Source organism: Tursiops truncatus, chromosome 9, assembly GCF_011762595.2.
Source record: "Tursiops truncatus isolate mTurTru1 chromosome 9, mTurTru1.mat.Y, whole genome shotgun sequence".
In the NCBI taxonomy this organism is placed as follows: Eukaryota; Metazoa; Chordata; class Mammalia; order Artiodactyla; family Delphinidae; genus Tursiops; species Tursiops truncatus.
The window spans coordinates 87,656,321-87,683,147 of NC_047042.1; the positions used below are offsets into that span (position 1 = coordinate 87,656,321).

The window sequence follows — 26,827 nt, forward strand, 5'->3', positions numbered from 1 at the left end:
ACTCACATACTGCTGGTGGGAATTTAAAATGGTACAGTCACTCTGGAAAATAGCTTGGCAGTTTCTTTAAAACCAAATATATAACAACCATATGACCCAGCAATAGCTCTCCTGAGCATTAATCCCAGAGGAATGAAGACTTATGTTCACAAACCTACACACAAATGTTTATAGCAGCTCTACTTGTAACAGCGATAAAATGGCAACAATCCTTATGTCCTTCAATGGATGAATCATTAAACAAACTGGTACATCCATGCCATGAACTACTACTCAGCAATAATGAGGAATGAACTACTGATACACAAAACAACCTGGATGAGTCTCCAGAGAGTCATGCTGGGTGAAAAAAGCCAATCGCAAAAGGTTACATATGGTAACCACATTCTCGAAATAACAAAATTATGTAATTTGGACAACAGACTGATTGGCAGGAATTAAGGAGGGGATGAGGAAGGAGGAAAGTAGGTATGACAGTAAAAGGGAAACATGAGGGGACTGTTCTGTATCCTGACTATATCTATGGCAATATCCTGATTGTGTTATTGTTTCTTATTTTGTAATTTTCTGAAATTTGTCATTTCGCATTTGTTCATGATACTCTTTGCTATCTAATGTCTTTAGATTATATGAAGTTAAAACTTTTCCCTTTAAAAAACAATAAAGGGGCACAAATCCAGTTCTAGAACTGCAACCTGAGAAAATCCTCCATCCACTCCCCAGTGAGAATACCAAAACTGGTTTTTTTTAAAAAAATTAAAGTTTTTAGAAATTGTCCTAAGGGCACACAACAAGCGAAGAAACATTTATTCAAGAAAATCTACCAAATCTCAGTAAGAGCAGTGAGAGTTTGTGGCACTTAAGCCACAACCCATTTCTCCCTTCACCCCAGTTCAGCATGAGGGAAACTCCACTCTCCCAAGTGTGTGACCAAGGACACAGGAATAGCACTCCCACAGCTCCCAGTCAAGGGCTATGGTATCTCCCCAGGCAAGGCAGGCTGCTAGCATTTCTCATGCCCCTACCTTTATTTCAGAGGCTAAATTCCAGGAAAGTACAACCAAGAAAGAGGTCAGAGCCTCCTGTCCTCCACCCAACCAGAGGGCTGGGTGGAGGACAAGACAAAGGCTCTTCCCCAGATACAGCAGGCCAAGAAGCTGGAGTCCCAGTCACCTTTGCCCAAGCTTGTTCATAGGGTGGAGGTTCCATGCAGGGTAAAAAGACCAGCGGCTACCGCCCTACCCAGCACCACACTCAAAAAGCAGAGGTGTGGCTCTAGAAGTGGATCGCTGCCTCCACCCCCAGCTCCACAGCTGTGGCTCAGAGAGTTTGCCCCAGGAGGAGAGGCATTCCATAAGAACTAAGAGCTCTGAAGTTCTCCCTGCCTATACTGATTTGTTTGGAACAGAATGTGGAGAAGCTCAAGCCTAAGGGTGCTGTCAAAAACAACAGAGATTTGGGGGGTTAGCAATTAAGAGGAGGCTAGTAGCTTGGTAAGAGTGACAAACTCTACTAGAGGACCACTATGTTGTCAGAGGGAACCAGTGAAAGAGACAGCTAAAGAGAGCACTCCAAGGGTTTAAAAAAAAAAAATTAGACTTTCAGTAAAAAATGGCAAACTGGACACATATTTAGACACATATTTATCCTTTTTTTTTAATCCTTTTGAGAAGGACACACATGCTCCTTCTCAGAAACCTACTAAAATAACAATTTTATATTTTAAGACAAAGCTACAAGGATGAGACTAGGAGAAGAGGCCATTTTGGAAGCTAGAAAGCAGAATGGCTCTAAACTTCTCAACTTCTAGTGAAAGCTAGATGGAATGGAACAAGACTTTCAAAATTATAAAGGCAAATTATTTTTAACCTAAAATTCTATACTCTTCTAGCTTTGATCAAATTTAAGAATAGAATAAAGAATAGATCAAGAGGGCTTCCCTGGTGGTGCAGTGGTTGAAAGTCCACCTGCCGATGCAGGGGACGCGGGTTCGTGCTCCCGTCCGGGAGAATCCCACATGCCGCGGAGCGGCTGGGCCCGTGAGCCATGGCCGCTGAGCCTGCGCGTCCGGAGCCTGTGCTCCGCAACGGGAGAGGCCACAGCAGTGAGAGGCCCGCGTACCGCCAAAAAAAAAAAAAAAAAGAATAGATCAAGAAAAGCTTCTGACACAGGAAATATGAGATCCAACATTGGACAGAGGCAATGAGAACCCCAGGATGGTGGTAGTGAAATGAAATACCAGGATGACAGCTGTGTATCAGCCCAGACTTGTTGGGAAGGCTCCAGGGGAAACTATCTTGGGAAGAGATCAAGTACCATGCCTACAAATTCCTTGAAAAAAGATATTATGAAGATTTAAGGGTTGGGTTAGTGTTAAGTACACAGAAAACCACGCAAACAAACAAAAAGTTAAGGTGAGTATCATCTCCAGAAAAAGACAAAAAATTATGCAGGAAATGAAAGAAATTATCATTTTCTGTGTGGCTCAGCTACTATATATGGTATTTACACAGTTATAATATTGTAGACACTGAGTACCAATTTAAACAAAATAATAACCAATTTGGAAGAGGGAATTAGGACTTGTGGCACATGGGTCAGGAAGAAGAAAGCTACATCTTCATCTTCTACAGTTGAGAGTCAAAAGATTATGCCAGAAACTGAGAAATCAAGAAGTACCATTATCAGCATGTTACTTACAGAGCAGAGGTAAATACCTAAAGAATCAGGTAAAACAGACGAGGTGCTTACCCTGGAGAAGAAGAAGGTGCTAGTGCGGGACTAGTTTTCTATAACAAACTTTGACAAATTCTTGACTCTTTAAAAACTATGTGCATTCTAACTTGAAATAAAATTCTTAAATGTATACTTCTATCTCTTCTATATTGTGTCACTTCATTCACCAGTGTTCGGGTTTCAGCGTGACTAGTTTATACCAGTACCAAAAAATTAATTTTATCTCTGCCTTGAAGGCATTATTATGAAGGCTAGACAAGATATTCAGAAATTCTGCTTTTAATAACAGCTACCATTACTGTGTGCCCAGTACTGTACTAAGAACCTTCATACATTATCTCCAATTTCCACAACAGCCATGCAAAGTAGGTATTGTTTCCATTTTATACATGAGACCCTGATGCTCAGAGAGGTTAAATAATTTACTAATCTGTAGCAGAGCTCCTTGATCCCAGAGTTTCTGTTCTTCCTTCCTATTAGATCACATCACCTACATCACCTCTTTCTAGGGTTTGAGTTTAAAAGAACTACAAAGGGGAAAAAATGTAGCAGTTCAAAGAACTCCTTTGAGGGAAGGCCAGGGAGGGGAAGAGGAACCCTGAAGGATTCAGCAATATTACTAGGTAGCTGTCTACTGACTTAACCGAGCTTAACCCCAAATTGGAATTTCCAGCTGGTCATGTGAGCATAGAAAGCAATTTTTAAACTCTGGCTAGGAGCCCCTATGATTACAAAAATAAAAGCTCCGGTCTGCTCTTATTTTGAAATAAGATATTCCAGCTGTTCCAGCATGGGCCTAAACACCCTGGTGAGGACACTAAGACGACAAGGTTTTGTGTCCAGGGATACCCAGTCATCCTACAAGGCTGATTTCCGAAAAGGAGGGGACAGTTGTATAACTTCTTCCCCAGTGGTGACCTCAGTCTGGGATCTCAGACCAGATGATCTTGAGGGTCCCTTCTTAGTAAGATTCTAGGTTGTATTTATCTTGGTTTAAAACATTAGGAGTTTTGAGAGTGTCTTGGCCAGTTTCCTTTCTGGAATTGTGGTGTGATATAATCAAGACACTTGCCTGCCTCTTTAAGTCTATTGGTTGGTTGGTTCAGGTGTGGGTAAAGTGGCCAGTTTGAGGAACAACAATGTTGTTTACATTCTTTCTTTCTGAAAAGTCAGGAGCCACCGGCAAGAAATGAAAGTGAAATTAGGGGATAGTGTCATCAGTCAGCACAAATGTGACAAAGTTCAGAGAGCTGTTTACTTAGGCACAACTGCGCCTGCCAGCCAGTCATAAGCTCGGGGCTTATGCTCGGGGCTGCATCGTTCCAGTCTCCACCGGCCTCGTTTCTGGAACCTGACATTAGGACGCAGCGAGAGAGAAGAATCAAGCGAACATGATTTCCTGCTCCTCCTCTTTATGAGTGTTTTGTGGGTTCTGCATCTTCTTTTTGGTAAGTACCTACCCTACATGCCCCACAGCTCGCCCAGACGCCTGCCTCTCTGCAAGACAAGTCAGCTTTCCTCTCAGACCCTGCATTCTAGCCATGGGCCTGGGGAAACGACTGGTAGTGAGGATCTGGGGACCTTCCCCCCCATACAGACCCACCTTCGTGAGCTCTGCTCTTCCCTCCTTCTCCCTACTCCCTGCAGCATCACTGTGCGACTCTGGCCTCAGAAGGGGTGCAGGTAATGTCAGTATAACTGGTTAGAAATGCAGGGGAGAACTGTGGGCAGCAGGGTCTTGCACCGAGTCTGTACAAATAATGGTTTGTGACGCATGAAGTGGATTCTTCATCAGAAATAGGCCACCAAACAAAAGCAGATCACTGACTCGCAGTAGCTAAACTGGTAGTTACAGGAAACACTATGAGTTCTTAAAATACGCACTGTGGACTAAGATTGTCAGAAAGACCTGTGTTCTTGACTCAGAAAGAAGACAAGAGATTTTCAGACCCTGTGTTATTAGACGACATTGCTTTTCACACCTTGATGGAAATTCATGGCGGGATTTTAGTTCAGTTGGTGATCTTAAAAGATTTTTTTTTAATGTGGGCTATTTTCCTAATAATTTCCAATATGCTTCTTCACCTGTAAAATCAAAGGCTCTTTGGGAAGAGATAAATACATGTATTATGTGATTTACCCTTCCTCCCTCCCTCATGACGGCTGAAATGCATTTTTCAGTACCTTCTTCCTAAACCTCATCTCTCCCAAAGTCCCGAATCCGTGCACATGACGTTCTCCTTTTGATTTTGTATATTCCCCTTTCTCAACACTCTTTCCAGCTAACCCCCTGCTTTATCTAGTCACTAAGATTGTTGGTTTTCTAAATTTCACTTTTACATAAATATAACACATGATTCTGGAAATATTTTTAATGTAAAAAGAAAGGAACTCTTACCCATGCCAGAGATATCAGGGCAAACATGAACATTTTAGAAAAATTCCTTAGTCTTTTTCTTGCAGTTATACTATAAAGTGTGATTTCAGACCTGGTTCTTCTAAAGGCTGCATAGAGTTTTAGTATCTTGATATGTCATAATTTGATTCTAATGTTGGGCATTCAAGTTGCTTCTCATTTTTTGCCAAAGTAATACTATGATGAACATTCCTGTATATAAATCATTGATTGCATTTCTGATTGCTGCCTTAGGGTAGACTCATAAGTGGAATTACTTGGCCAAAAGGTATGATGATTTTTAGGGTTTTCAGTGCCTTTTGCCATATTGCCTCCCAGAATGTTTCTAGGAATTTTCACATCCACCATCATTATATGAAAATGCTAGTTTTACTGCACTCTTGATATCAGTGTTTTTAGCTGCAGTTTTAATAGGGAAACTTATAGGTTATTTTACTTGGCATATCTTTGATTACATTACATGAGGTATATAGACTTTTTTTCATGTTAGTTAATGTGATAGAGTGTTTTATAATAAGAAATATGTGTTTGGTCTCTGTCCCCATTTCTGGCACAGAGCTCCTAAAACCCTTGTAATTTCCTTAGTGATAACAGAGGTAAAGGTGTCTTTTTTTTATTCATTACAAACCCTTTTCAACCACATCTGAGTTGTTAACTTTTGGCAAGTCGCTAAGAATGGGGCGGGCTGCCAGGGAAAACCACCACCCCAGCCCCCAACCTCTAGGGAGGTGAGAGCGGCTGGAGACTGAGTTCAATCACCAGTGGCCAATGATTCAATCATACCTACGTAATGAAACCTCCATAAAAATCCCTGAAGTACAGGGTTCAAGAGCTTCTGGGTTGGTGGACACACGGAGATGCCAGGAGGGTGACAGGCCTAAAGAGGGCATGGAAGCTCCACGACCCTTCCCCCCACCCTTTGCCCTAGGCATCTTCTGGGTGGCTGTTCCTGAGTTGTATCCTCCTATGATGAATGAGTATTCTAGTAAGTGGCTGTTTTCCTGAGTTCTGTGTGAGCCACTCTAGCAAATTAATCAAACCCAAGGAGGGGGTCATGGGAAACTCGAAGTTATCCTAGACTTGCACTGCGGGGGGCAGCGCTCGGCTTGTGGCACTGACCCCTTAACCTGTGGGATCTGATGCTATCTCCAGGTAGATAGTGTCAGAATTAAGTTAAATTATAGGACATCCAGGTGTCACAGAAACTTCCTTGGTGGGGAAAAACCCTCACACATGTGGTGGAGGGTACAAATAAACAGAAGAGCTTTTACAGTTAACTATTTTGCATTCCTTCTTACGTGAAATATCTCTTCATATGCCTTGTCCATTTTTATGGAGATTAATGTTTTTCTTATCTGTTTGCATGAACATTTGTTATATTAGGTATATTAACCATTTCATGTTTGTTGCAGATATTTTTCCATACTCACTGACTTTTTTTGGGGGGGCTGCATTGGGTCTTCTTTGCTGTGCTCTGGCTTTCTCTAGTTGTGACGAGCGGGGGCTACTCTTCGTTGCGGTGTGGTGGCTTCTCTTGTGGCAGAGCACAGGCTCTAGGCGTGTGGGCTTCTGTAGTTGTGGTGCAAGGGCTCAGTGGTTGTGGCTCACGGGCTCTAGAATGCAGGCTCAGTAGCTGTGGCGCACGGGCTTAGTTGCTCTGTGACATGTGGGATCTTCCTGGACCAGGACTCGAACCCGTGTCCCCTGCACTGGCAGGCAGATTCCTAACCACTGTGCCACTAGGAAAGCCCTCCACGATCACTGACTTTTAATTTTACATTTTGTTGTATAAAATGTATATTTTAACAGTTAAATCTGTACTGCTTTTTTCTTTGTAGTTTCAATTTGCTTTTAAGCTCAGAGCATTCTTTCTCATTCATAAATCAAATATTTACTTTTTTCTAGATCTTTTTTTTTCTTTTGTCTGTTTGTTCCTTACACTTCACTATCGGATCCATGTGAAATTTATTTTGGTATGTGGAGTGAGATGAGGCCCTAAAATAGTTTTCTTTTGTTTTAACTAATCAATTGCTTCAGCATTAGTCAATGGAAAACCCTTTCTTCCACTGAATTATAACACCAATTTTACGGTGTATTAACTTCATATACATGGCTTTTCTGAGACATTCTGCTCTCTGAGCTGTCCATCCAGTACCCCTGCCATTCTGTTCTATTGGGCCCACTTCCCCCTCAGTTATTTCTCCTTGGGAGCTGGACACTGCAATGACCTCAGTGACTCTAGCCTGCCTTAGGCCTCTTCAAGTGAACTACAGCTTAAGGTGAATTAATTAATATAATAAATATCTTTGGAAGTTTAATCTTCACATATGCATACACAGTATGTTCTCGCAGAAACTGAGACTTTTTGCAGGGCTTTATTCTATACCCCTAGGCTCACACCACCTCAGCTGTCTCAGTCCTGTCAAAATGACAGAACTGAAATAATTTAGTAATGAGTTTACTCATTCCTTCGTTCAAGGAAAAACAATCCACAGATCCAGGGAGCGTGGCGCCTCACAAGCGGTGGAGCATTCTTTCTAGGGATGTGGGACAGAGTGTTAGAAGAGGCAACGTGGCTTATGATGAAGCCTCGACCTCGTAGCCAGCAGGTCCTGTTTCCTGGGGAAGGTGAGCTGGCTCAGGCTGCTGGAAGACTGTGATTGGTGTATGTTAGGGTTCCTTGACAGGTGTTTCCCAGGCAGGCTGACTTGGGTTTAGATTTGTGACCTGGGCTGGGCCACTGGGGCCGCCTCATTTTCTGAGTCCCAATATACAACTTAACTTTATCAGCCAAAAATCTAGACTTGAATAGACTTTGGGAGGGGACGCCCCCGATCCCCAGCTCTTCTGTGAGGACACAGATCTTCTGCCCACTCAGCAGCAGTAGGGAGGTGCAGGTACTAACAGCCAAGATCCTGGCAGAGCAGAGAACACAAAGGAGCAGCGACCTCGGCCCCTTCCTGCAGCATCCCGCCCACCAGGAAGCATCAGGCCTCAGCCAGCACCCCCCTAAGAGTGACCAGGGAAAGATTCACTTTCTGAGGGATGGAGGGAGAGGCCCCATAGCACCTGCTACTCAGTTTGCCTGTGATTTGCTTTCTTTGAGTTATTTTAGTGAGTTACAAAGCCATTTCATATGCGTTACAAACTCTCCAGGTAAGAACCGCATCCTCCTGTGTGGGGATGGAGGTGAAGTCCGAGAAAACTTAGCCTCCTTTCCAGCCAACTCTCAAAATAACTTTTGCAAAACTGAAGGTCTAAGTCTAAGTGACCATCTATCATTCTTTCCCTCCTCTTCTTTCCTTTTGACTTCTGGGGGCAAACTATGTTCACTAGTTTTACAGCAGGGCTAGTGGGCAGAACCGCCAGAGACAATGCCTGGCACTGCTCCAACCCCAGTTCAGGAACTCTCCGCACCTTCAGCCCCGCCACCTGGGGCCTCGCGCCTTAGGTTTGGGGGAGCAGGGGCTTGAGTTAATGAAGCACCTAGTGAGGATATAATCCAAACCTCTCACCCTGGCCTCCAAGGTCCTCAGGGACCTGGGTCCGCTCACCAGTCCAGCCTCGTCCTGTGCCCTCAGTCACTGGGCTGTCACCCAGTGTCTGTTCCTCTCCCAACCCGGTATTTATAACCACTGCACTCTGTTTCTAGAAGCCTCTTCCCCTGGCTTTTTCACATCCCTCAGGCCTCAAATCAAATGTCTCCTTCACAGACAGGCCTTCCCTGACCCTCCAATGGAGACCCATCACTTCCTTCTACCAGGTTCTCTCCTTCACTTCACCCTGTTTATTTGCTTCCCAAATCTCTTCAAAAATTATAATTATCTTTTTAAAAATACATGTTTGGTGTTTGTCTCCCCAACCAGAGTGCAAGCTCAAGGAAGGCAAGCCCCTGCTTTGCCCCGCATGTTACTGATTCCCCAGGGCCTGTGACTCAGGGAATCGTCCAACATGTATGATCGCTGGAGTCACAAGAGGAAACCCTGGCCTCATCAGTAGAAGGGGGGGCAGTGGCTCTCCAGGTGAGTGCAGGATAGAGGGCAGAAGCAGCATAATCGAGGGCGACAGCAAAGGCCGTCACTCTTTGCTGGTACTGTTATTTGTCTTCAAACTCTGCCTTGGGGCCTGTGAATCTTGGCCCCCCCGTAAACTGCACTGTGAAGTCCCCCCAGTAGAAACCAAACGAGGATGGGTCCCAAGGTGCAGGCGTTTTCTCATTTTTAAGGATTATTTTTCCCCGCGCTAAATTTTTTTTGACCTTTGTTCCCAGCTGGATCATCTGCTTACTAGCAGGGCTAATGAGCAACAGAACAACTGGACAAACAGCAAGTTAATATTAATGGAGCTGCTGAGACAGTCTATTGCGGTAGCTTGCTGGAGGTGGAGGGGGTGGCGAGTGCGCCAACTCCACGCTGCAGTCTCATGGTGTAGTCATGTTTCTGCTGGCAAAGCTGTTTTTATTTACATGGAAAAATTAAGTAAATCCAGACGTCACAGTGTTCCATAAAAAGCCACTGCTGGCCCGGCCATCCATGCGGCATCTGAAACCCAGGCGGCTGCTTCCATCTTACAACATTTGGGAAACAGCGCTGTGGCCTCGTTTTCAAAAGTAAGAACCTGAGCTCACGTTTCTGCCAAAGCAAATATGACACATTTCCCTTTCTTCTTCCCTTTTTATTTTCGTCAGGAGCCACACCCAAACCACAAGCACAGTGATGGCTCAATGAGTTCAGCTAGACAGATTTTCACCAGGGCTGGAGGTCCCCTCTGACAACCTGGCTCTCTCCTCTGTCAGATTCTGTTTTTCTGACTTTCTTCTGCTCGTATTTTCTTCCCTGGGCTTCGCTCCCCCCCATTCATGTCGCAGCCACGCCCTCCGCCCCTGTCCTGCTCTTCCCTCGTGTCCCCTTTCTCCCCTGGACCACAGCCTCCACCACGGCACCAGAGCAGGCAGCAGTCCACCTGTGCAGATCAAATTAACTCACTTCAGTCTCACAACAGCCCCCAGGGACAGGCCCGAAGGCGCGTTAAGGGCGGGGATGTAGACTCCGGCAAGCTCACTGACATGCCCAAGGTCACGCGCTATGAGCGACAGGACAGCAGCCTGAACCCCGGTGGTCTGGCGCTAAGGTCCACGCTCTTCACCACCACATCCCTCACACCATCCCGGAGTCGTCCGCGCCAGCCACCAGTGAGGACAGCTTCCTGGAGTCCAGGTTCTCCAGGGAAGCTCTGTTCTGAACTCCAGTACTAGTGTCTCCTCAAGAATGTCACTTCTCTGAGCCTCAGTTTCCTCTCTATGATAATAATTTAAGTAACACTAGGTAACGTTCCACATGCTGCACATAAATCACCTCACTTAATTTCCATAACATTTACAAAACATGCTCTATTGTTATACCCATTTTGCAGATGAGAAAACTAGGCAGAGAGACATTCAGGTAGCTAGTAAATGGTAGAGCAGGGATTTGAACCCAGGACACACAGCTTCAAAGTCTAAGCTCAATGTCACCCCCATACAAGAGGAGAATAATGTGATGTCCACACACTGTGGCCGTGAAGATTAAAGGGGATGATGCACGTGAGGGCCAGACCTCGGGAGACAAGACTCAGGTTCTTACAGTGATTTCACAATTCTGCCCGACAGGCCTCACCAGGCGCACTTGGGGAAGTCACTGAGCCTCACTAAGCCTCAGTTTTCTCCTCTGGAAAGTGAAGATAATAACATTAAATGTGCTCTCATAGTGAAAACTTAAGAATACCTGCTAAGTGCTTAGTACAGGGCCTGGCGCAGAGTAAATGCTCAAAAAGGTTTTGAGGTCAGTATTTGATCTTTAATAAGCCCTCAATCAAACTAGATTCTTTCTTAGACACCTCCAGTGATCATAAAGACTTCTCAAAGCAAGTTCTGCCCTCCAAGCTCCCCTATAGCTTTCTTAAGTCATTAATGAGAAGGAAGGCCGGGAGATGAATTTGTAGCCGACAAACTAGAAACCCATCCGTTTTTCTTTCAAGCTTCTGTTCCACAAAACTTGCACACTGTGTAGTGTCTGTCAGCAGCAAAATTGTAACATCCAAGTTTTGCCAGGTCATGGCAGCAACTGCTCCTGCTGGTGCGGGGGGCGGGGCGGGGCCTCACCACACCTGAGTCCCTCCTTGCAAGGGGCCTCACAGTGTCCAACGCCTGAAGCTAGCTACAGGCTCACATACATGTCTGAGAAAGAGGGGACAAGCTTGAGGAAACTTACATTTAGGAAATGGGAAGCATAAAAAACAGAGAAGGAGGAGAACTAGGACAGAGATTCAGGTCAAAAAAATAGAAGCAGGTCTTCCCTGGTGGCGCAGTGGTTGAGAGTCCGCCTGCCAAGGCACGGGACATGGGTTCGTGCCCCTGTCCAGGAAGATCCCACATGCCGCGGAGCGGCTGGGCCCGTGAGCCATGGCCACTGAGCCTGCGCGTCCAGAGCCTATGCTCCGCAATGGGAGAGGCCACAACAGTGAGAGGCCTGCGTACCGCAAAAAAAAAAAAAATAGAAGGAGGCATTTACGAAGCTCTATGTGCCATGGCTGACGTTCACGAAACCATTCAGAGGTCACTCAGTGGATACTTACTATGTGCCCATAATGTGCCAGGTAGTCCTGGGTGTTGCGGATGTAACAGTTAAAGGCAGATTTTGAGAGAGACGGGCAGCCATAGATTTTTGTCTGATTTGCCTAACAGATAAAATTCCTTGCCCACATGAAGTTTACATTCTACTGAGGGTTGTAGATGGAAGACAAAAGAAAACATTTAGCACGTTAGATGGTGGAAAACGGCAAGGAGGAAGAGCAGGGAAGCAGCACAGGGAGAGCCGTGCCGGTGCCGCGGAAGGGCTGCTGCGGCTTCAAAATGCCGACCAGGGATGGCGCCACTGAGAAAGGAACCTTTGAGCAGAGACCCAGGGGAGGCAGACACGTGATAACAGAGACCCAGGGGAGGCAGACACGTGATAACAGAGACCCAGGGGAGGCAGACACGTGATGACAGAAGAGCACTCCAGGCGAGGAATGCAAGTGCAAAGTCCCAAGCTTGCCTAAAGTTTTTGGAAAATGCGAAAGGAGGCAATGTGGCAGAAGCTGGGGGAGGGAGTGGAGAGCAGGAATAACGGGAGAAGAGGTCCAGGAGGTGACACGGGCACTAACAGCACTGGGGAGTCCTGATCCCAAAGAAGCAGGAGAAGGCCAAGTTATTGTTAATGTTGTCCCTGGAAAGTGGGCGCCCTTGGCGTCGAGAGTCATCCTTGTTAACAAGCTCCAGGACATCTACACACCTGCGGGCACAGCACACTGTACCATTCCCTGGCCGAGGAATTCAAACGTTCCAGAGTCTCGTCCCCACCCTCTGGAGCAGGAGCTCGGGCTGAAGGGGACACTTACAGGAACTTGCCTTCCTCTCCGATGGGCACCTATAAGGGCTCATTAAACACGTGATGAACGAAGCAGAATCTCCCGGTGGTGGATGAGTGGTGCCCTGATATGAGCGCCAGTGCAGGGTGCTTCAGGAGGCTACCCTCGGGGGCATCATTCGGGACAGAGGCGTGCAGGTGGTGAACTCGGGCAAAATGGCAAGAAACTAAATAAGCCCCAGCTATATAAAGTCTTGTTACTCAATATCATTAGACGCTCAGGCAGGAAGAATGAACTGAAGAAACAGAATGAGGTGGGTGATTTGGGAGTGGGTATTTTTGCTAAGTCAATGTAGAGAAAGGAGTTTTGTGGGGAATCTCGTATGTTGGGGTAAGATGAAAATGTAATATGTGAAGTCATGATTAGAGCAGTGACGAATCAGAAGTTATAAATAAGTGTGTGATCAACATCTGTATACAGCAGCCGCATAATGATTAAGCTGATAGATATTTTAGCATAAAAGAAAGAAGTGCTTGGGAGCTGGAGCTACAGACCTTCTCTAAAATGGAAACAAAAGGTCGACGGGCAGCAGTTTGCAAAGTTCACTTTGACCCTGGAACTCAAGAGAGCACGTGGTAGGCCTTCAGCCATCTGAAGTAAACAAGCCAGTGTCGGTGGCAAGAGCCGGCCTCCCCGCTCCATCAGCCCTTCTCAAGTGTCCCTTACAGTCAAGGGGCAGGCCAGGGGTGAAACCTATGCTGGGAAAAGCTCTCTGGTCACCCGTTCTCTGCCTGCCAGGTGTCCTGTACTCGGGGCGTGGGCGGCTGGAGGGATTTCCAGTGCAACAATCCGCCAGTGCTCCAACCCTCCCTCAGACACGACCTCATGCCAGTTTCCCTCTTTTAACATGAAGGTGGCAAGAACGTAATTTAGAAGATCAGGATACTATGTCTGTGCCTCTTTCAGCCATCATCCCATCAGCGTGAAAACTTCAGAGGTGCTTAAACTAGAAAACAAAAGCAGACCAACTGCCTCGAATGCACTGTCTGGGAGTGTTCTCCTTCTGCTTCTCTAACTGGGACCCTGCTGCCCTGGGCTCTCCGGTGACAAGCGTGAACACACTCCACACACTCACTCAGAGTAAAGATCTGTGTCTTGGTCCAGGGGCCCCACTGCCACAAAGGGTTATGCTTTACGATGACCGCTGTGACGACAAAAGGCTAGCAGCCTTTATTTATAAAGAGCTCATATACAGAAACCAAACAGAAACCAAAACTGAAAATGATAGAAAGAAAAAAAAAAAGGAAATGACAGCACTCCCAAGAGAAGAAAACAGAGACGGTAAACAAACACTTAAAAAACGTTAAACCTTGCTCATTAAAAAGAAACAGTACAGCAATGCTGTGTCATTTTTCATTATCAAAGATGAAAAGACAAGAAAATTCAATCTGGGAGGATGAGATGAGAAAGTACTCTCTTAAGCTGCTGGTGGAAGGATAAACTGATTCACAAACATAGTCACCCTGGCATTATTTTTAATATTATAAAACAACATCGTAAGACAGAATATATAAACCATACACAATAGAACAGCTAACGCAGCCGTTAAAAATATTGTTTAGGAAACACTTCTAGTGACAAAAGGAAATATTAATGCTATAATGATGTTTACAAAGTGGGATACAAGCACATATATTTATGTGGTCCCAACTATGTAAAGCAACATTATAGAAGGAAATGTGTCGTTGACTGGTTACTTCTACAACCTTGAAATTATAGACGATTTTTAGTCTTGTCTCCATACTTTCGTGCATTTTTCTAGTTTTCTACAACCAAGATGCATTACTTTATTATAAACAGGAAAACTTCACCTAAAAATAGCAACAGTGACTCAGCAGTGTCCCCTTCTGCCCTCTGAAGGAAGCACAGGCTTATCATCTAAAGGGAACTAAAAAGCTCATTGTGGTGAGAACATGAATACTAGGATTGTTAAAAGCCAAAACAAAACAAAACAGGGTAAGCTCTTAGGAAGGCAGAGCAGAGTACCCTAGGGTTTTCCAACCAAATAACCATATCGTTTTACTGGGAAGTGTTTAGAAAAAAGAAGCTAGGACTAACCCCCAACCTCTCTGCCCACATCCCAACAGGAAGCACGGAGGAGCCATCCCAGCACTGAGTATATATGAGACGTAAAACACGGCCCCTCACCTCAAGAAGCTTTGCCGTCTTGTTAGATAAGTACATGCAGGACCTAAAGGGCTCTACCTGTCATTTTCATTCAAAAAAAAAAAAAGAGTTCCTACTGTGTATCATGCACCATTCTGGGATAAAACAGCGAGTGGGAGCATAATCTTGGCCTTCAGCTACAGCAGAGTGTGGGCTGAAGTAGTCTGAGAAAGCTGGTGAAAAATTAGTAGGACTCAGAGAGGCAGAGAACAGGGTAGGACTTGAGGAGGTGGAGTGCCTGAGCGGGTGGGCAATCGGGAACGGGGACAGTGGGCAGGTGCCGGACTGAGCAAAGCAAGGGGGGAAGACCAAAGGGAGCTGGGCCTCACTGGAGAACCCAAGTTCAAGTTCTAAGCCATACCAGATCGTGGTGAGCCTCACGTACCAGGCATAGGAGTTGGGACTGAATTCTATGTGCATAAAGGGGTGAGAGGAAGTAAATCAGGGACTACCACCTTCTCCACACGCCTGCTCATGGGCTTCCTAGCTCCAATTTATTTTGTCTCACTCTCTGTTGAAAACCTCGAGAGAGAAGAGGAAGTCAGAAACAAAGGCCCTGGGTGCCTGGGGAGCTGCTGATTGACATGGCTCAGGCAGTCTCCTCTGAGAAGCCCCAGGAATCTTTTTGCATTAAGCTTTATATATACATATATTTTTTTAGCCCAAGTGTAACAGGCTTGAAATAGGAGAAGTAAGAGGGAGCGTTTACACAAAGGCACCCCAACTCCCAACCTGGACCATGGAGGCAAGTCAAATCTCATTTCCCACTGCACCATGGTGTAAATCCGGATTCCAGTTCTGGAAATCCATCCTACACCCCGAAATACCTAAATGCATTAAAAATGGAGATACAGGCTTTTACAAACACTTGTTAATATGTAAAACTGTGCAAACTATGTTCCTGTTGGGAATTCTTCCCATCCCGTGGGCTGCACCGGTTAAAACTTACCGTACCAATCTAATACCGTGGACTAAACACACTCTTCTTATACCTGGTAAATCTTTCTGTCTCTGCCAAAGGAGTCACTGATAAATCTTTATTCTCATCAGCCACCTACTGCAGACTGAACATCTGTGTCCCCCCAAAGTTCGTATGTTGAAACCTAACCCCCAACGAGACAGTATTTGTAAGTGGGGCCTTTGGGAGGTGATTAGAATGGGATCGGTGCCCTTAAAAAAGAGGCCCCAGAGAGTTCCTGGTCCCTTCCACTATGTGAGGACACAGCAAAAAGCTGAGCCCTTACCACACTCCGAATCGGCCGGTGCCTTGATTTTGGACTTGCCGCCTGAACTGAGAGGAAGAAATCTCTGTTGCTGACGAGCCACCCAGTCCGCGGTAATTTGCTGTAGCAGTCTGCATGGCCTGACGCTGCCCTCCCCCTCAGTCTGCTCCACGTCCTGCCCCCTCTCACCACGCTTTGTTTTTCCACGCGCAGGACAAGTGTGGGAGTGGTCAGGCAGACCCTCCAGCCAGCTCTGGGAAAGGTGAGGGGCTGCACCTCTCAAGGGGTCCCTCCAGAAATTGATCTCCAGGGCCACCACTGGCCACCACTCCCTGCACTGCCCACACCACGGGCAGCCCTGGCCGGGTGCACTGCAGGATACCACTCTGTGTTCTGGCCCTGTGCTCCTAGGCACTTCAGGATGGAAATGGCTGTTTTGTTCCATATTGGCAAATTTACAAATATGAAGGCATAGTATGCAGATTACTGTTTGAGAGGCCAATTTGGAGAAGTCCTTCTGATTAAAAACTTAGTGAAAACATTTTTCCAAAAAGATGACGAAGGTACATCCTATATATATCGATACTATATACTATGGAGGGACTAGAGAAAGCAAGTTTCCTGTAGATCAATTTGGCAAAATGCAGTAAAATCACTAAAAAATATTGCTACCCTTGACCCAGTGATTGCAGTTTTAGATATTAATCCTAAGGAAAAATCAGATTCAGCAAAGTCTCAGGCCAAAGGTCATTCAGTTATGATATTTCCCGCCCCCAAAGCTGCCAGGAGGGCGCTTCCTCCTGATCTCAACCCAGAGAGGCAGCTGAGGACTTAGCCCGTGGAGCCTGCCTGGAGGTTACCCCAGATGTCTTGGTTTTAGTTTGGCTGTCTGAAGGGAGTTTGCCACAGGTTTTTATGGAATTCCAGAAGGGAGAGCAGGAGCTTGAGAAGAAACTGGGAGGGAGACAGGGAGAAATGGACACTCACAGCGTGACTTCCTGCAGGTACCCAGGAAGGCGCCCTGCGAAGCGCAGGAGAAGATGCCCGTCCTAAGGTCAAGGCGGAGTAACCAACTGCTGTTCCTGGGAATCATGACACTCACAGTCACAGTGATCTTCCTGCTGTTCTTTGCTCTCCTCTGGAAGGCCGGCAACCTTATCGACTTGCCCAACCTCAGAATTGGCTTCTACAACTTCTGTCTTTGGAACGAGGGCACTGGAGCCCTACAGTGTCACCAGTTCCCTGAGCTGGAGGCCCTGGGGGTGCCTCGAGTTGGCCTGGCCCTGGCCAGGCTTGGCGTGTACGGGGCCCTGGTCCTCACCCTCTTCGTGCCCCTGCCTCTCCTCCTGGCCTGGTGCAACAGTAACGAGGGAGAGTGGCAGCTGGCCGTGGGCTTCCTGGCCACGTCCTCCATGCTGCTGGCCAGCGGCCTGGGCCTCTTCCTCACCTACACATGGAAGTGGCTCCGGCTCTCCCTCCTGGGGCCTGGGTTTCTAGCTCTGGGTGTTGCCCAGGGCTTACTCATCCTCTTGCTTATGGGCACAGTCGTGTTCCCTCAGAGGGCAAAGGACAAGAACTTGAGAGCTGCTAGCTCTAAAGGCTTACGTGATTGCAAGGGTTCTGTTTGAACTATGCTCAGAGAAGGTGCCAGAGGATTCACGGGCTGCTGTGTCTTCTCGGCCATCCTGCTTCATAGCTAATGCTGATCTCAAGACTAGCAGACGGGACCCACCGCGGAGGGAGTAGGGCACCCGACGTCAAGGACAGGCAGCAAGGGCGGCCAGGGCTCCCTCGGCCACTTAGTGTAGGGTTGTGCGTCCTTTGGGACTTTTAAGGTTCCCAAGGTCACCCTAAAACCACACAGCTCATTGTCACAAGAATTCCTGCTTTAACTAACTGATCTGAGCAAGCCATTCTTACTTTATCCTCAGAACAATGGGGAGATAAGGCTTCCTGTCATGGGGCCAGATTTCCAGTACAAGTTGCCAAACGCCAGACTGGAACCCAGTGAGGGTTTATGAAGAAACACCTCAGGGTCCCTGGGGGCCCTGCCTGGCAGGCTCCCCATCTCCATCCAAGGCGGGTAGAACGCGATGAGCCCCTCACCTCTGACAACGCTCCCAAAGGCCCAGGAATAACCTGAGGGATTCACCGAAGACAGAACACATGGGCACAAAGAGCAGCCTTGGTGGCTTTGACGGTTCCCCTGAAAAGGCTCCCGGCTCCCTGAAGGCTCCCTGAAGGCTCCCTGAAGGCTCCCTGAAGCCCGACAGAGCAGGGAGTCAGCGGGCAGATCCCTCCCAGCACGTGACCTGGGAGTTCAGGAGCCGAAGACACCGGGTCCCTGGTCAGGAGAGGAAGGTGAACAGGACTGAACGGTTCCACATCCACGTGAATGCTGCATCCCCTCACCTCTCACCCCGGGCCCAGAAAGGATACAAGCACAACTCACGCACTGGGGAACTTTGTGTATTTTTCAGCACCTATATATTGAAAATCTGTACAGCACGTGATTGCCTCATCCTATGCCTGTCAAAAGCCACACTGAATACAGAAGCAGAAACACGGACTCTAGTGTGATGTCTTGTCCTTGGTGTCTCCTTTGGGTTCCTGTCCCACTCTTGCTTTCCGACTGTCCAGGGACCAAGGCCGAGGCCACCAAGTGGAAGAAAGGTGGCAGCTCGGGGGGAGGAGGCCTGATTGGTCAGGAGGCTTCCCAATCTGTACGCTGAGCCTCAGGTTCCTGGACGGAGCCCAGCACTGTGGCAGGATGTCTGGTTCAGGGCTGGACGAGCAGGGGCTCACAGACTGATCGAATGCCTCGTGATGAAGGCTATTTTTAAAATAGGCTTCCTCCTTAGGGAGGCCAAACAGTAGGAATTCCAGTGTACTTAGCAGCCATACTTGTTTTTCTTTAAACATTATTAAGTTGACTCTTTGGTTCCAGTAAATTGACCACCACAACCTCATCTCCCTGGAACCAGGTAACTGAACACAACAGACTGTGGGGATCCCAGACCCTCTGAGCAAGGAGAGAGCACAGTGCAGGGAGGATCTCTAACGGGAGCTCATTCTGATTCCTCACTTCCCAAGGTGAATCTGTGCAGCCCAGAGAGGCGCAAAGCTGGGAGCAGAAGCCGTGACAGTCTGAGGGCAGCGCCCAGGCCAAGAGGGAAACCCCGCTTCCTTCAGCCACTCTGGGCAGAAAGTCCTGGAAGTTTGTCCCTTAGCTGAAAAATATCTCTCTGACGTATTTTAGCGCGTCCTGGTCCTCCTCGAGTTCTCTGCCGCAGGCCGAGTCAGAACCCGCAGGCCCCAGAGGAGGGCCGTCTTCCCCACAGTCCTCGTCCTCGCTGTCCTCGCTTCTGCTCCCGCGGGGACTCGGGGACGGCGGCGCTGAGCTGGCCGGGGACTGCTCTGGCTTATCAGCGCCTGCCAGAGGTAGCTGTTCCAACGGCTTTTCCTGTTTTCGGCCCTGCTGAGTAGAAGCAATGGCAGGCAAAACAGACGGGGGTTTACTTCCCTAACGTGCTGGTTTATCTGTCGGTGATGCAGAACATGCCCAGAAGCAACTGTGAAGCCAGCACCGGACGAATCAGGCCCTGCCCCCAAATCACAGATGGCCCCTCCCTCCCTTCACCCGGCCCCTCCCCTCCCCGCCACCCCTTCCCAGATGGTGCAGAAGTAGAGACCAGCTTGGGAGAGCAGCAGCAGGGGCCTGAGGAATAGCGCCACAGGAAAGAAAACTAGAATAAATGTACGTGGAAAGGCGGGGTGACAGAATGCAAGGAGCACAGGAGACGAACCCCGAGTGCGGGTCTTAGCCTCTCCCTTACTGGCACCAAATCACTTATTGTAACTAATAATAATATCTATCAGCAGGTTATTGCAAGGAATAAATGCGACAGGAATATATAAAAGTCCCTGAGCAACTATCAAGTACTATCAAGTACTACCAACTATCAAGTACAACTCTAAAGTGGGACAGTTATCATTCGCTTCCGGAAGCCAAGACACTCAGCGGCGTGGTGCTCCGTACGGCGCTCAGAAGTCACCTCGCCTGACTGAGACCCTCCAGAGAACATGAGCAGTTAACGACTTCTGTCCCGTCCACACGCCACCAGCACAAAGTCACCCAAACAGAGAGGGCTGCCCTCTCTCGCACAGCTGCGCCCTCCCAGGTCTCCAGCCCCAAGCGGGTGCCCACCAACCAGGGAGCGGGCTGCGGATGAGTGGGCTCCTGGCCACCCCAGCAGGCAGGGCTCCTGTTTTATTAGCATGAACCAGGCCCTGGTCTAGTTTCTGCCCACCAAGAGTTTCTGGTCATAAGAAAAGACACAGCTGACTTTACCTCAATCAGGATCCCCAGAGCAACGTCTACGATTTCAGCTTCATTCATGCAGTACACAGTCCTCACGGCAGGAAGTCTGAAAGAAAAGCACAAAGCTAGAGATGGCACGGAATCACCAGGAGGAGAGAATGAGAGCAAGAGCTGCATCTCAGGGCCTGCCCACCATGGGTGAGAGCAGCAGCTTCCCCAGGGCACCAACGTGGCTTCTGCATCCTTGTAACCAGTGACTGGCACAGGGGGTTCTCGGGGCAACAGTGTGGGGCTTCCCAGCCTCCACCAGCTCCCCTGAGGATCTGGAAACAGGGCACGATGGCCGGCTTCTGAGAGTCAAACTCACACACACGGTGGATGCGAGCAGATCGAACAAGCCAAGACACAACCCACCCCCCTCCCACCGCAGTGCATGAACACAGTAAAGGAGGGCGGCACAGACCAGAAATCGCAGCTGGCCAATGAAGAAAACTTAGAAAGGGAAGGGCAGAGAGGGACAGTGAGCGCCTGGGACCACGAGGGGAGAGGGCAGGGACATCCCCTCCGTGGCAGCCCAGAAACCCCCGCCACTACCACCATTCAACTAACCCACCCCACGGCCTCTGATCTCAGGCCGGCACAGTAACCTGCAGCTTGTCCACCTGTCCCTGAAGATCTACCCGCAAGGAGTCGGGACCACCTCGTCACTCATCTTGCCCAGTGGATGGTCACAATTTCTGTGGCAAGAGAAGAGACTGGCAATTTGGACAACTGGCGTCTGAGAGCTTGGCTGGTGTGTGTGACCCGAGAGGGGGAGCCGCTATCCAGGAGCTGACAAGTGAGGGTCTGGCGGTGGAGATTCACCAAGAGAGGCAGAAGCCGGTGCCAGTCTGGGAGGGCACAGCTCACTTCCTGTGCACCCCCCGAGAGCTGATGAGAGGTCTGTTTACTGAAACACCCCACCTCACCGTTCTGCCAACACGGGAAGAGTGGGCCCCGGCAACTGTGATGTCCCAAATCCCTCCCCCTGTCCTAATTCCCCAGGAGGACCAGAAGCTGCCCCACCTTGCTGCAGCCACTGGCACCGTGGCTGTTCTCCTCTTGGGGGTCTTCACCTGCACCGTCCTCTTTTCAGCCACCTGGGCTGTCATCCATGCGGGAAGCACCCTTTTTTTATTCTCAGATTTTAAGTCTTCCATCTCCCTAGTCTCTCATGAAGAGGAACCAGGGCCCAAGCTTAATGACTTCAGGACAGCAAATCCCACTCTCTCATCACACCAGGAATTATAGGTCTGTTTGTCCTGAATGGGAGTCCAGCTTTAATTCCTACAAAGAAGAACAAAGACCAGTGAATTCTAATCAGCGAGAATACTCCCAGGCATCAGCCGAAATTACTGGTCAGGGCAGGGCCCAGGAGACGCAGATGTGCCGTTCACAGGGCATGAAGGGGCAGGCGAGGGGCTCAGGGAGAAGCAGCCCTCCACGCAGGGCCCAGGGACCCCACCGGCAGCCAGGCCCAACGCCTCCAGGAGCCTCTGCACTGAGCCATTCCACACGGGAGGAGTGGCATGAACACCCTCCCCGGAGGAAAGAGGGAGGGAGGTGCCCCTGCTCCTCTCCACCGCAGAGGCTCACGGTCCCCAGGGTGTCCAGACTACCCTACCCTTAAGACACCTCTCCAAGATCTCTCCCCTGTTTCTCCCAACCACAGACTTCTCATTCCCTCTTCTGGGAGCGGTTATAAGAAATTCCGAGGCCATTTTGATTCACAATGAGGTTTCACCGGCCAACACCCACTCCCTTACACCAAAGATACTTCTGACCCGTCAGATTTCAGCCAGCAGTAGGGTCAGGAATCCAGAAGCTGGGGCGCCGGGCTGGGGGGAGTGTCTCACCTTACCGGGCCTCTCCCCACCCGCACTGGATTCCTTCCACCTCAGCCCCTCCTCCTAAAGCTCAGCCCCGACCCTGTGTCTCAAAGGGTGCAGGGCTCCACCCTCCACTTAGCAGTTAACCCTGAAGGCAGCTGCGGGCGCCTTCTGCCTAAATTCACGCGGTGCTAATACTCATTCCCACATCTAACGAGCACCGCTAACCGCCCGGCACAAACAGCGCGGCGGTCGGTGCATACACTGATTTGACCGTGAGGTAGATATGCTGAAGCGTATTTAACAGATAAGGAACTGAGACTGAGCAGTATGCACAAAGTCACAAAAAAGTTTGAAATGGCCGGCCGGGACACGCACCCGGGTCCTCCAGACTCCGCCGGCTGGGGGTGGATGAGGGCCTGGGACGCCCCGGCGCGGCCCCGCGGGCGCGTGCCCAGCCCAGAGCTCCCGATTCTCAGCCGCCGCAGCCCTCGGGGACCCCGCGCCGTCCTGGCGCGACCAGACCGGTGCCGACCTGTAGGAGGGCGAGGTGGGACGCGCGGCAACCACGCGGAGCCTCACCGGCAACAGCACCTCCCGCGTCCCCGGCGCTCCTCCAGCAGGGCTTCCTGCCTCCGGGCCCGCGCCCCCTTCTTGACTTCCGGGGCGGGTCCGGGAGTCTGATTCTGGGCGGTAGTAGGGAACTCGGAGCCCGGCCGGCCGGGGTCCGACCCCGCGCGCACCGTGACCCGACCCCGCGCGCACCGTGACCCTTCCCCCGGCTCGGCCGCATCCCCGCACTTCCGGCTTCCGGCCGCCCGCGGGCGCGGAGGCCCTGGCGCGCCCCCTGTCGGCAGATCGCGTTGTCTGCGCCCTCGGCTGTAGAGCCCTGACTCCCCAGCTGATGGGAGACGCCGGCCCCGCTGTCCCGGGTCCTGACAGTCTCTCCTTGACCACATCCAGGTCGGGCTCCTCTCTGAACTCTTCTCAGCTAGGCCCTGCCTTTTGGACGTCCGTGTGCATCTCCAAATTGTCCATTTTTAGCAAGAATACTGCTAAGTTGATCTAACCAAAGTCCACCCATCCCCCGCATCTGATCATCACCCGCCACCATCTTCCAGGTGATGTCTAATCACCCGGCCGCCCTCAGGAAGAATCCTGTTAGGTCAATTTAGCCAGAATCCCCTCTTACTCCTATGTTTCCTGTTAATAATCATCCATCCACCGACCCCCCCCCACACCCTGCCACTTTTCTTTGTATTGGGAGTTGAGCACAACTTCGCCCCCACTGCAAAACCCTACTGAGTAGCCCCCTCGAATAAAGTTTGCCTTACTTGTCTTTAACAAGTGTCATAAATAATTTTCAACAATATTTTTTCTTTAACAGTCCCCAAACGTGGCTCCATTTGAGGCTTGCTGGATAGACTCTGTTAAAGTGTCAATTCCCAGCCCTCGCCCCCCACCAGAAATTAGGGGGAGGGGATCTGCATTTTTGAAAGCTCTGCTGGGGAAGGGCAGAGGCGCAGTGCTCCCTGCTGGAGGCGTGCACTCCCAGGCAAGGGGGGTGCAAGGTGAGCCCCCCACCCCCGGCTGCAGGAAGGGAAATTAAAGATTCTGTTTACATTTCAAATTGGCCAGAGGTGTTCTGTGAACAGGGCTGCTCCACGAGGCTGCCCAGATGTCCTCACTGCTTTGCTTTCAGCCTGATGCTGAGCACTGCAGTTTACACGTGGAGTTAGCATCTAGTTTAACTTAGAATCACACAGGTTGAAGTAGCTTAAAAGACAGACAAAAAAAAAACCCAGGTGGCACACATCACTAAAAACACAAGGACAAGTGCAGATGGTGAAACTTCTACCACATTTTGAGGCAAAAGGATGATCAGAACCAACCATCTACCCCCCAAAATGCAAAATTATCAAGACAGCCATTTGAAATGTGACTTACAACAAATCAGCTAATAATAGAATAATTACTCTCCATATGCTACAGGTGCAGGATAGGAGAGTGTGATCCAGAGTTTGGAGAATCCAGAGCCAGGAGTTCTCACTTCCAACTGTGTGTGCCTTTGGTTTCTGCAAAGCATTTTCACCCCATACTAATCTTCAATCCTAGGGAAGTAGGCTGGTCCAGCAAAGTTTAAATCAATCAAGGCTTAAGGAGTAAATCAGTGATTTCAAGTCACAAAACCAACCTGCTGTGCATTGGGGTAATTTAGCTGCGGGCTGAACCTGGGCTCCGCCTCCAGCCTCTTCAGGAGGCCAACCCTTCCAGGCAGGACTTGCTTCTCCTCTGATTCCCTAAAGGTTCCAAAATCACTGACCTCTAGGGTCCTCCGCTCCCACGGTCTGTGAGCCAGGACAAATCCAAGTCTGATGGGTGGAGATGCATCATTTTGTTTTAATAAAGGAACAGAGAACACTTGCCATCATGAGAACCACTCCCTCCACCTTTTTCTCAAAAACCTTCTCCCATAGCCAACCGAAAAATGGGGTCTGAGGAGCAGGAAACCCATCTGCATTAAAAACATAAAAAACTGTGTGAAAGGCCAAATAGGGATGAGAAACCCCAGCTGTGGGATTTGAATGGGTGGGAATCAGCTCCTGAAGCATTTTGAATGCTGAGTTCAGGGAGTCTGAGGTCTTGGAGCAGAAGCAGGCAAGCGCACACAGGTCCCAAGGACGAGGGGAACGCACCTCACTGTTCTCGTGCAGCCCAGCCCAGAGCCAGGCTACACCTGCGCAGGCTTGGGGGCCTGAGGCTGGACTGGCTTGATAGTTTTCATCTAGTTGCCCTTGCCCAAGCTAGTGGAGGAGTCTTGCTGGCATTCTCGGGTAGATGTCAAGCAGGTATTGTGAAGATGTGAATTTTTTTTTTTTTGGCTGTGTTGGCTCTTCATTGCTGCACGTGGGCTTTCTCTAGTTGTGGCGAGCCAGGGCTACTCTTCATTGTGGTGCGCGGGCTTCTCATTGTGGTGGCTTCTCCTGTCGCGGAGCATGGGCTGTAGGTGCGCGGGCTTCAGTAGTTGTGGCGCGCAGGCTCTAGAGCGCAGGCTCAGTAGTTGTGGCGCACGGGCTTAGTTGCTCCGCGGCATGTGCGATCTTCCTAGAGGTCAAGACAAGGGCTCGAACCGGTGTCCCTGGCATTGGCAGGCAGATTCTTAACCACTGAGCCACCAGGGGAGTCCCTGAATTTAAGTTTTTGTTTTTGTTTTTTTTGCAGTACGCGGGCCTCTCACTGTTGTGGCCTCTCCCGTTGTGGAGCACAGGCTCCGGACGCGCAGGCTCAGCGGCCATGGCTCACGGGCCCAGCCGCTCCGCGGCATGTGGGATCTTCCCGGACCAGGGCACGAACCTGCGTCCCCTGCATCGGCAGGCAGACTCTCAACCACTGCGCCACCAGGGAAGCCCTGAATTTAAGTTTTGACATGCGTTATTGGAGGATGAGAGCTCATCTTGGAGGGGTGAGGAAGTGGGACAGGGAGGAACACCAGGATGAATGCATGCTGACAAGCACTCAGGATGGGGTGGAGGTCAGAGAGAGATAGGCCAGGAGGGGACAGGGTGGCCCGCTGCACAAATCGTACTTGCTAATTTCAAAAGGTCAGAGGTTAATGGTGTTTTGGTTTTGTGTTTTTAGGCAGCTTCAAAGTGATGTGGAAGCCCCACCTCAATCCCTCCTGGTGGAGCCTCAGTCACATCAGCTGTGAGCCAAGCTCAAAACAAGAGGGAGACAGGTATCCAACCCAGAGCATAAAGGAAATGAGAGAAGAGACAGCTCTTCAAGTGTTTTCTACAAACCTTAAAGACATTTCAGCAAACTGTGGAGACCGTATTGAGAGGAGAGAATGGGCAGTAAGACAGAAACTTCGAGATGGAGAGAGGAAAAGCTAAACAATGAATTCTCTCACTCAAATGAAACACATGACCACTTTTTAAATGTCCTACAGAATCACTGGGAGAGATCAATAAGGTTGCTCATTCAATGCAGAAGATGGGAAAAATTATAAATGGAAAAGTCTTGAGTTTGTTCATCTGAAGGAGGATTACCAGGTGGAAATGGGTAACAATGTGTAAGTGACTACTTATCACTAAGTCTCTGGTGTTATCTCATAATTGAGCCACATAAACACCTCCCTGCTTTCCTCCCAACTCCCAGCAGATCGGAGCCAAAGCTTTAGTACCAATCTCTTCATGATTTTCCAAAAGTAGGTAACTGGGAGCACTCCCACAGCAGACCTGCACCCCGGATCTGGGCTGGAGCCTCCGCAACAACTATTCTGAGCAGCTTGGTGACAAACTGCCCCTGTCAAGTGTCAGAGCCCGAGGTCCAGGCCTGAAATCCCACCGCCTCAGGTGGAAATGCAAGTGGGAGAACGGAGTCATTTTCTTGTTCCTCTCCACCCCGTGAGGGCATCTGCCTCTTCAAGGTCCCACCCCAGCCAGGGAGCAAAGGGCCGGGCTGTGGACACACGCGGATGGTGTGAACCCTAGGTTCCAGGCCGGCACCTGGCCGACTTGCTCCTGTCCTCTGGCCACTCACCAGCAGAGGGCGCTGGAGGCCGGCTTTGTTCAAACTTAGGGAAGTGAAGTTGAAAGAATGGGAGGAACCACAATCACCCAGATGGAGAGGGGCAGATGCCTCAGACCTT

General features: G+C 49.3%; 2 protein-coding genes across 8 annotated transcripts in view; one reads left to right on the plus strand and one right to left on the minus strand.

The window, feature by feature from the left end:
• CYREN (cell cycle regulator of NHEJ) overlaps positions 1-25,427 on the minus strand; it is a 98,815-nt gene extending 73,388 nt beyond the window's left edge. For 4 of the 7 annotated variants that reach the window (XR_004528181.2, XM_033863321.2, XM_033863322.2 and 1 more), the window contains exons 1-3: positions 22,555-25,427; positions 21,374-21,634; positions 20,339-20,414 (exon numbers count right to left, since the gene is read on the minus strand). Coding sequence is in view for 6 of the 7 variants with exons in the window: in XM_033863321.2 (XP_033719212.1) it covers positions 20,339-20,414; positions 21,374-21,507 (210 nt within the window). In the remaining variant the exon portion in view is untranslated. Of the gene's footprint in view, positions 1-16,990; positions 19,466-20,338; positions 20,415-21,373; positions 21,635-22,554 lie in introns of those variants that run through there. The other 3 variants (XM_033863318.2, XM_033863317.2, XM_033863320.2) reach the window with 3 other exon arrangements.
• Positions 17,028-18,556, plus strand: TMEM140 (transmembrane protein 140). Its single transcript, XM_019952522.3, has one exon. The coding sequence runs from the start codon at positions 17,028-17,030 to the stop codon at positions 17,613-17,615; it is 588 nt and encodes a 195-aa protein (XP_019808081.1). The 3' UTR covers positions 17,616-18,556.
• Positions 25,428-26,827: the final 1,400 nt, after the last annotated feature.

Coding starts and splice junctions, on each gene's coding strand:
- TMEM140 (XM_019952522.3), top strand. CDS start 17,028: ATGCCCGTCCTAAGGTCAAGGCGGAGTAACCAACTGCTGTTCCTGGGA.